Here is a 10,939-nt window from a genome sequence, read left to right as displayed (position 1 = left end):
ATAAGCTGTGTCTCAACTCAGGCGCTGCATCCTTCAGAGGACACGTTATTAGACCGCAAGGGCTGAAACAAAATGAGACGTCCTGGTCCACAGAGGATTTCTGTGATCGGCGTCACGCTGGACACGTTGAGAATGTTCAAAGTATTTGCAATCGGGCTTCAAATGCAGCCCCTGAAGGAAGCAGCCTTTACAACGAGGAGCGTAAACAGATAATCACTTTGTGTTGTGAGTATTTAAAAGAGAAAAACCTCCTCAAACCAGGAGGAGGAGCTTCAGGAGGAGGTGTAGCGGAGGAGCCTGCTGGTGGCTGCAGGCCCCTCCAGTCTCCATCAGAGACTCCAGCTAATGAGAGACGCTGCTAAATTACTTCAATCCTGTGATGGAGAGTGAGGGAGAGAGGGGAGGTGTGGAGGAGGAGGAGGAGGAGGAGGAGGACGTGGAGGAGGTGGAGGCAGCAGGAGAAGGTTTTTGAAAGTACGTCGATAATTAATTGTGCAAATTTGTTTCTATTAAATAAAAATAACACGTCTTGAAGAACTCGATTAGCGTTAATTAATCCTGCTTCTAAATTACATAAGAACAAAACAACCCTGGACTGGAGGACTCCTTCTTCTTCTTCTTCTCTGACATTATTCCTAATTCTCTCTATCCTCAGGGCTTTTTCTTCTTCTCTCTTGGAGGTGAGGCCGCCCTCTCCTCCTCCTCTCCTCATCCTCTCCTCCTCCTCTCCTCTTTTCCTCCTTTCCTCTTTTTTTCCTTCATTCTTAGTGCTGAGGCAGTCATCTCTTCTCTCTTCTTCTTCCTCTCCTTTCCTCCCCTTCTCCTTCCCCTCATCTTCCCTTCCTCTCTTCTCACCCATCCTTTCCTCTCCTCTCCTCTCATCTCTCCTCTTCTACTCTCCTCCCTCTCTAACCACTCTCTGCCTCCACCTCTCCTCTCCTCCCCTCCACGTCCCTTCCTCTCCCCTCTTTTCCTTCCCTACTCACTCCATTACTTCTCTTCTCCTCCCCTCCTTTCCTCCTCTGATCCCCTCTTCTCCTCCCCTCCTCTCTTCCCCTCCTCTTTTCCTCTCCCCTTCTCTTCCCTTCGTTTCTTCCTTCACCTCTCTTCTCCTCCTCTTCCGTTCCTCTCCTCTCCTCTAATTGCCTCCCCTCCACCCATCTCCTCTCCTCTCCTCCCTCCTGGTGATGGGGGGGTGGGGGGAGGATGCGGATGGAGAAAGTGGAAGGTGCTAAATTAGCTGGCTGATCCGTGCTCATTGCTGCATACACATCCTCCATTACCGCGCCCCGGCGCCGCTTAATATTCCGAGCATGGCGGGCGCGTCTCGATAGCAGATTTATCAAATGGGAAAATGAATGTATGATGATCAGTTAAATTGAAAATCAGCGCCCCAGTGACAGGCCGCACTGACACCTCGGTAATTAGAAAGAAAAATGATGGCGTCCGAATGCATAATAGAGCAAAAACAATTTGCGCTCTCCCCCTTCGCCGTAATGATTCGCGTTCAAATTGAAAATTTCCCCCGGTTGAAATTGAATTCATAAAGTGTGATGCATGAGGGCGGAGGAGGGGAGGGAGGAGGCCCAGTGTCTCCACCCGCTTTGATCGATTGGTCGTTTCACCTGGGGCCACAAAACAAACCCGCCCAGCCCCCTCCTCACCTCCACCCATCCCACTCCTCACCTCCACCCACCTCACCTCCACCCATCCCACTCCTCACCTCCACCCATTCAACTCCTCACCTCCACCCATCCCACTCCTCACCTCCACCCATTCAACTCCTCACCTCCACCCAGCCCACTCCTCACCTCCACCCATCCCTAACCTTAAATCCACCCAACTCACTCCGCACCTCCACCCACCCCACTCCTCACCTCCATCCATCCCACTCATCACCTCCACCCATCCCGCTCCTCACCTCCATCCATCCCACTCCTCACCTCCACCCATCCCGCTCCACACCTCCATCCATCCATCCTTCCATCCATCCTACTCCTCACCTCAACACCCCATTCCTCACCTCCACCCACCCCATTCCTCACCTTCCTCCATCCACATCACTCCTCACCTCCACCCATCCCACTCCTCACCTCCACCCATCCCACTCCACACCTCCATCCATCCCACTCCTCACCTTCCTCTATCCGTCTCCGCACCTCCATCCATCCCGCTCCACACCTCCATCCATCCATCCCTCCATCTATCCTACTCCACACCTCCACACCCCACTCATCACCTCCATCCACCCCACTCCTCACCTCCACCCATCCCTCCATCCATCCCACTTTCTGCCTTCGACACTAGGCAACTCTTTAAAACTATTATTTATTATTACTTATTAATTACAGCTACATACACATATTAACTCTATTTTCTTAAATCTAATAAAGACACAGGTCCAAATAGACGTAAAAGTCAGATATTGTGAAATATCTTTAAAGTAAATATAAGCGAATGAATTATACATTTAGATTTTGGTTCTTCATTCTCAACTATAAGTTAAACCATTAATAATATACATCTATTTGATGTCTACTGTTAAACTTAGCTGTAGTTTTAGAGGTAAATATCTCAAATTACACAGCAAAAAATACCATAAAACCTCTTTACAGTTAGTTACTGCAGTTTGCATGGCATTGTGGGTAAAGTGCATGATGCAATACGTCATTTAGTGTATTTTGGGAAATTGTGGTAACAATATAGTGAAGACATTTGTGGCAGTGCTAGGTCAATAATACTCTACCTACTCTTTTTTTTATTTTCCTTGTAATTTCCTCAATTATTCTGGGAAATGTTCTTCATTTTATAACAAAGACTCCTCTGGTTCATTATGTCTCAGCACACACACACACACACACACACACACACACACACACACACACACACACACACACACACACACACACACACACACACACACACACACACACACACACACACACACACACACACACACACACACGCTGTAAAGGATCAAACCTTTACTTTGTAATTAATCACACTCTTGAAACGAACTGATTATTATAACACCCTCCTCCTCCTCCTCCAAAAAAATAAGAGAATAAAAGCTGAAATTTCACAGAGCAGCTTGGAATGAACGATTTAATGTGATTGTTTCGGTCGAAGGGGACGTTTCCTGAGGCCTTATGGGGAAATAATGTCCTTATGAATTAAATAATAGGGTTATTACTTTCATTGATTTTAGCTGTCTGGGAATTTAGTGTTCAGCTCCAGTCTTAACCCATCCTCCTCCTGCTGTTTCTCACTGCGGCTCCCTCCTCGTCCTCTTGTCTAATTATTTTCCTATATAAGCCCTCAGCTTCCTACAGCGCAAATAGCAGAGTCACCCAGTGAAAATTATGTAAATATTATTAAAGGGACTCAGGCACGGAAATTCATTTTGGGGTCGGCACAGCAAAGTAAAGCTCCGTCCCTCGGATCCCCCTCAATTTATTTGCAAATAAAGGCGAGGTGACCGGGAGGGATCAGGGATATTTAGCCGGGCTGTCAACACGGGCCTCTCCGTGCACACGGCTCGCCAGAATTAATGGTTTTAATAATTGGGATTTCAGTTTCCAGGGGAATTGGTGGCGTTTGCACTTCATAAGCCAAACACGTTCTTTTTCCAAAGGGGCCTGTGCACGTTTAGTAGAAACACACCTGCACCATTAGGAGAATTTGTCTTTTCTTTATCAATATACTTCCACAAACGCCCTGTCTGTCTGTCTGTCTGTCTGTCTGTCTGTCTGTCTGTCTGTCTGTCTGTTCAGCTTCACACGGATAGGTATTGTAAATTGGCCGAGAAAGTGATTTTGGTGTAAATTTGGAAACGTTCTACATTAAAAATGTATAATTGACTCCTAAATGCTATAAAATCTTCATTGCAGATAAACCAGGTAGGATGAGCACAAAGTTTTCTAACTTCATTCTGCATCGTAGACTGTAAATAAAAAGCTCTGCGCACAACGTCCAGCACACTAACGACAAAAAAGTGACAGAATGTTGTAGAACTGTTTCCACAAATGTGCGTCTGTCTGTATGTGAAACCCATATCTCGCAAACCCTTCATCTAATAAGCTTTATATATTACATATGTAGTTATGCATGAATTGTCTGAGAAAGTGCAGTGCGGATTTAGATGCCTAGAAAAGACTAGAACATCTTCAGTGCAGATAAACCAGGTGGGATGAGCACAAAGTTTTAAAACTGTATAAAAAGCTCTACACACAATGTCCATCACACTAACAATAAAATAAGTGTCTGTCTATGTGCGGATCACAAATCTCTTTATAAATGATATTAATAATAAAAGCTAATGAGACTTTTAACAATCTTCACTGCAGACGAACCAGGTAGGATGAACACAGTTTATCTAACTTCATCCTGCCCCATTGACTGTAAACAGCTGCTGGCACATCACTCCACTCCTTCACAATTTGGACACTTGATATGTTCAATATATTAATAAAAAGAACAACTATAAAACTATAAAATCTTCAGATTGACCAGGTAGGATGAGCCCAAAGTTCCCCTGCACTTTCTGCACTATGGTGTCTCAACATCTCAAATTAAATCTTCCCTTAATACTGCTTTTATTTAAACTCAACAACTGGTCAAACAAAATGAGAATGAATGAATAAGCCTGGCCCATCACTAACCTGCTCTCCCCCCCCCCCCCCCCCTCGCCCTCCCCTATATCTTTATCTGTCTCCCCCCCTGAGGGACCCACGCTCCTATTAGAACAAATGACGAGGGGGCCCCGGCGCTTTTGTAAAAAAAAAAGAGAAAAGAGAAAGGCGCATGGCAGGCGGGCGCGCGCCTGTCCTATTATGTGCGACACATGATCAATAGGGCGATAACGCAGCAACATCAATATAAGCGACAGAACAATGAGGGATATCATCGAACATCTATCTTAATATAGCCGACTACAAGGGCCGTCTGACAACCGCGGCAGCTCATGAAAATTCCGCCCCACGAATCTACCACCATCTCCTCCTCCTCCTCCTCCTCCTCCTCCTCCTCCTCCTCCTCCTGCTCAATAGTCTATGCGCACTCACGCACACGCCTGCACGCACACACACACGGTGCAGCTGGCGCGGCTATTATTTTCCCATTTCAATTTGACACCCCTGCCTTTCATGCTAATTCTATTATTGTAGGAAGTTTATGTGATTCCATATCACTAGAAATCGGTAATGTCTAATAACCCTTTGGGCTGAAAGGAGGAGGAGGAGGAGGAGGGTGGTGGCGGCGGCGGTGGCGGGGGGTGCTGCCTGGAGACCCATGGCAGCCAGTGGGAAAATAATTACTTTCATATCAAAACTCAGCAGGAGGCGCAGGGTCCTATAGCCCGCGGCCACTAACCTCATTCCAGCTCGGCCTTTCAAATGAATAAATTTGTTAAAGCAATAAATACAAACAGCCAGACGGACTTGAGCAGCAGCTCCGGCTCACTACAGAGGAAAAGGAGGATTTATCTGCTGTAACGCGACAAAACTCAGAGCCGGCACATGATCCCAGGTTCTGCCACAGAGCAGCCCCCCCCCCCCTGCTCCCTCCCATCGCCCCCTGGCCAGTGCAAAGACAGTGATTCAATTTAAACAATAACTTTATTTATCAAAATGTTCACATATAAATATCATTTTCTCGTTTTTTTCTTTACAATATCTGAGGATCTTTGTTGTGTGATGCTTATTGAAGCCTTGTTTTTCTCACAAGTTGGTCACAAAACAAAAGAAAAAGAGAAGAAAGAACCTGCTTCTAAAAGAGTTCGGGCCTAAAGCCTGAAGACGGGGACGGCCACGGCTCCCGGCTCCATCTGGAGCGATCACACGTGATGATTAAAAAATAGACGAGAATTAAGTCTCCTGATTCCTGATATGTTTTTCGAGTGTCTCAGCCGAGCTTTGGGAATGTTTGAATTGTGTGAGCAGTGTTCCTGGTCCTTTGTTTATGTTTGCTCCTCGCAAGTGTTAGTCCATATCGACATCTTCTCCATCTGTTCCGGGTGTTTCCTGACAGTCTGTGTTTGCCTTGAGACACTCGGAGAGGTCTGGAGACGCTCGCTCCTCCTCGCCCGCGCCCTCCTCCCTCGCACGCGTCTCGGCAGCTTGGCAGCCGCCGGTCGCCGCCTCCGTTTGACCTTTCGGGGTCACCTCCACCTCCTCGCCACTGTCGCTGGACGGCGCCGAGCTCAGCCTGGCCAGAGCCGCCTGAGCCGCGCCGCTCGCTGGAGGAGAGGCGGGGAATCTCCCGTCGCCGCCACACTCCTCCTCCACGTCCGCTCCATCCACTCTATTGCTAATGTGATTGTGGTGATGCTGCGCGCTGTGCTCCGTATGATCCGAGTTTAGAGGCTTGGTGACAAAGCTGGAGAGGTCGGAGGGAGCAGGACTCCCCTCGCTGGGCACACACCTCTGTCCCAGGCTGAACCTGTTAATGCCGTCCTGACACGGTGTGGCCTTCAGGGCCGTTTGGGGCACCAGAAAGCCCAAGGGCTGATGTGTAATGGGGTAAAGCAAGAAGTGACCTTTACCCACCAGTGTCCTCTGACTGGGCAGAGAAGGGAAGTCCAGCTGGGATTTGCGTCGAGGCGTGGCGTCGGAGAGGAGGCTCTCCACGCTGAAGGGGTTTCTTTTCTGCAGGGCGGAGGACCTCGGGCCTCCGGGGCTGGAGCTGTGCGTGCTGCACGGAGAAACCTGCTCCGCTTCTCCTGCGGTTCTTTGGTTTTGGTGGTTTTGCAGAGGGCTGAAGTCGTGTCTCGTTTGGTCACAGCTGGATTCAGTTTGGTGTCCTCCTGCACCTTTCGTCGCCGGCAGGTCGATGTGAATAGTCCCGTTGATGCTCGTGGGCGGCTGCTCGCTGTCCGTGAACTGGGAGACGCCGCTGTCGCTCTCCGAGCCGCCGGGCGTGTGGAAGCTGTCGCCCGAGAGAAGTTTGTTCTGGGACTTCAGCAGCTTCCTCTCCTGTTTCCGCTTCTTCTTCTCGGCGCGCTCCAGGTCCCGGCGTGCGATCTCCTCGGGGTCCATGGGCTCGCCGCTGCACGTGGTCGGGTGGGAGTTGTGAGCGGGCCGTCCCGGACCTTTCTTTGTGTTCTCCTTCTTTCTCCATTTGGCTCGGCGGTTCTGGAACCAGACCTGTTCACAGGAACACACATAAGCACACACATGAAATACACATTAAACACAGGTGGAACATGTTCTTTCCATTCACTGTTTGAGGTCAGACGTGGGTCTCTGCCATTTTGAAACTGCTGCTGAGATGATTAGTCAATTAATCAACGAGTTGGTCCAAAAGGATTTTGATCGTTTATAAGTTGTTAAAGTCATGCAATGAGGAAAAATACAGCTTCTTCATCAATGAGACATTTTCCATCTTTCCCCTTTGATTTTAGTGTAAAATTATTATATTTGACTTGGACTTGGACAAAAAGATAATAGGAGATGTTGTAGGTTTCAATATTTTACAGAGCAGATCAAAGTAATGTAAAAATAACAGACACTAAAAATAATAGTGGGTTCCAGGACTTTTTGAAACTATAATTATGATGTAAATTTGGTAAGATGGAGCATTTGTTCATCCAGGTCTGGAAACTGCAAAACTATACAAAAGTAAAAGTATTCCAAAATGATATTTGTGTATTTAGTGGCTTACTGAATCATGTAATATTCCTTTCTGACAATTTATGAGAAAAGAATGGATTAAACCTTCCTATAATTTTTAAGTGCCAGTTTCTGTGTTGGTTCTGGACCCTGGATTAATGTGTAATGTGTTCCTAATATTCAGCCTCACAAAACCAAACCCCTAAATTCACTGAAGTGGACACACAGGGATTGATAGTGTGTGTGTCTGCAGCCAACAGCAGATCCCACACCTGCCCTGGCCAACCATATAAATCAGTGTCAGAGTGGTTATCAGATCAGATCGGGACAGAACCAACAAACCCAAACAAGCCTGAAACAAAAGGGAACCATCCTCCTCCCTCTTTGTTCGCAGCTGCTTCACAGACACATCAGCGGGTCGCAGCGGTGCAGCAGCAGACGCGCGGATGTGCCGGTGTTAATTACCAATGAGTCTGCGTAATGGCCAACTCCTCCAATTACATTTAATTGTACCGTAGCCAAATCAGCCACATCCCGGCTTTATTGTCTGTTCGTTTTGCGCGCGGGCCTCCGCGACTCCCCGGCTCCGCTCCCTCCCCGCACCGGGCCAACACAGGGAGCTTCCCCCGCCCGAGAGCCCTCGCTGCCCGGCCTCTGGGCGCGCTCAGGGCCGCGTGTTCGCCGCTGATAACGCCCCGAGTTCGACGCGCACCGAGTCGGATCCGCGCACCGGTGCATGATAAAAAGCACGAGACACCGACATCGTGAGCGACAAAAGGCTTCTTATGAATTGTTAATGTTGGTTCTATCTTTCCCCCGCAAACCTGCAGATAAAGACGCGCTAAGCGGCTTGAGGGAACAATAATCTGAGGTTTAGGAGCGAAATCCCCCGAACGACACAACACACAGCGGCGGAGAGATGCGCCCTGTCCCGCGTCCCCTCCATCCATCCCTCCGTCATCCATCCATCTACATCCATCTATCCCCCCCACCACCCCTCCATCCTTATATATCCTTCCATACATCTATATGAGAGCAAAGAACATGCATGGAAATACATGAAAACACAAGAGTGACACATGCTGTTACACAGTTACTACAAAGGCTGATATGTGCACAAGCCATTTCTATATTTTATCATCATTATTACCCACTATTTTTGTTATTAATATCATTATTATTATAAGTTAACCTCTAATAGTATTAATAGGAAAGGTGGCAGATTTAGCTAAATACATTTTTTTTACTTGAAGGTAATTTCTCAAAAAATATGATTTTATCCTTGTGTGTTAAAATAAAATACTTATTCTACTTATAACTATCCTTCTAATATATTATTATTATCATTATCATTAATTGGCTATTATTATAATAATGTGTATAGTATTAGTGGTATAATTAAATTAGGTAAACAGTGTTGACATTGATCGTTCAAATGAACAAAAGCCATAATCTTAAAATATACAATAAAAATAACACGATATAATATCGTTTTACTATCACTTCATCAATTTTATCTTCACCAACAAATACAATCATCAAACATGATTTAAAATCTTAAATTATACCGTCTACAGTATAATATTTAAAGGGTGGAATTGCCTTTGAACTGTCAAATAATAAAAAAAAACAATGGTAGTTACCCTTTTCTTGGTTTGCTCAGTTGCCTTGTTTTTATTAACCCATAAATCAATAGGTTGCCTCCATGCATAATTCAAAACAGAGCCTTTATTGATGCTCTGATAATTGACAAATGGCTGTCTCGGTGTGGACCGTCACAAAACAGACGATTTATTCTTACAATACAATATGATGTGGGTTGTTGATAAATTTAATTATGAAATTTTAAAAAAAAGCCTATATTGAAAAAATCGGGGGGAATATTATTAAAAAACTAAATCTAGAAGGGGGGGGGGGGGGGGAAGAAGCAACAACTCCCACTATAGAAATGAAACCAGTGACTGTGTTTGAGGTGTTTACCTGAACCCTGGACTCCACGAGGTCGAGCCGGAGCGCCAGCGCCTCCCGCATGAACACGTCCGGGTAGTGGCTCTCGTTGAAGGCCTTCTCCAGCTCCTCCAGCTGCCAGCCCGTGAAGTTGGTCCGTGTGCGTCTCCGCTTGCACCCGGGACTGTCCTTATCCGGGTCCCCAGAATCTGCACCCGCGTGTGTGTGTGTGTTTGTTTGTGCAAGTGCATGTGTGTGTGTTTGTGTGTGTGTGTGAGGGGGAAGAGAGAGAGAGACAGAGAGGTTCATATACAAAATAATCTCGTTGGAGATTTTACCTGTAAATCAGCAATTTAGTGTAAAAACTCTCTGTTGTCACATCTTTTTTTTTTACCCTTTTGTTTTTCATTAACTCAACCAATTTATTTTGCCTTTAAAAAAACTCACTATTATTCTGTATTTAGAATGAAATATGAACTATAGTCATTTTTGACCATTTAACCTCACGTGCAACAATGTAGCCCTTTAAATATCAGCTCTTTTTACTTTTATTTTGGAGTCCATTTCCGTTTTTACAGGGAAATTATTATAAATAAACTTAAATTTTTTTAAACAAAAAGCTGGAAAACTTTAAGCATCATTTTCTTTGCAGGTTTCTCACCTCAACACCTTAAAACGTATAAAAATATCCTTTTAAAAGTCTTTAATTTGATCCTAAACTCTTCTTATTTCTGAGACTTCCTGTTATAGTCGTGTTTTCCCGGCAGTGGATGAGAAAGAGCCAGGCCTACCTGAGAGTTTGTACTGCGGGCCGTCGGGCGACAGCAGCGGGTTGGAGCCGAGCACCGAGGCCGAGCAGGAGCCGTTAAGTAATCCGTCTATGGAGAAGGGCACGGCGGCCGCGGACTGCAGCTGGTGCCCGCCGGCGAGCTCGTAGACGTGCTGGTGTGGGTGGTGGTGGTGGTGATGCGGGTGGTGGTGGTGGGCACCGAGCGGGTACGGGAAGCCCACCAGCCCGGCCAGGGAGCCTCCGAACTGGGCGTGAGGATGCTCGAGTACCCGACTGTCCATGGTCGCCGGGGCTGAAGACGCAGAGGGAGGCGGTGTGGCTGAACATGCAGTCAGGAGAGGAGGAGGAGGAGGAGGTGAAGCAGGAGGAGGAGGCGCTGAGGGGAACCCGGGACGACGAGCCTCTCCCGCGGCCACAGATCGGTGTGTGGAGCCAGTGAGGAGGCGGCGGCGGGGACCGGGGCTGCACGCGCTGTCTCACGGTGACGGTTGTGCGCGCGAGCCTCCCTCATTAGGACTCCTCCGTCTGCGGCCCCGACCAATAGGAAGCGTTAATGGCCCCGTGACGTCACAGGCGCGGTTAATGGGGTAGGCTG

The 10,939-nt window shown here is 47.1% G+C and overlaps 1 protein-coding gene across 1 annotated transcript; it reads right to left on the bottom strand.

The window, feature by feature from the left end:
• Nucleotides 1-5,978: 5,978 nt before the first annotated feature.
• On the bottom strand, nucleotides 5,979-10,625 carry LOC128437280 (homeobox protein unc-4 homolog). The gene is made up of 3 exons (XM_053419367.1): nucleotides 10,346-10,625; nucleotides 9,588-9,763; nucleotides 5,979-7,142 (listed from the first exon to the last, which is right to left on the bottom strand). The coding sequence occupies exons 1-3, from the start codon at nucleotides 10,623-10,625 to the stop codon at nucleotides 5,979-5,981; spliced, it is 1,620 nt and encodes a 539-aa protein (XP_053275342.1).
• Between the last annotated feature and the right edge of the window lie 314 nt (nucleotides 10,626-10,939).

The sequence above is a fragment of the Pleuronectes platessa genome, chromosome 3 (genome assembly GCF_947347685.1).
Source record: "Pleuronectes platessa chromosome 3, fPlePla1.1, whole genome shotgun sequence".
Taxonomy (NCBI): Eukaryota; Metazoa; Chordata; class Actinopteri; order Pleuronectiformes; family Pleuronectidae; genus Pleuronectes; species Pleuronectes platessa.
This window is presented reverse-complemented; position numbering and strand designations above follow the sequence as displayed.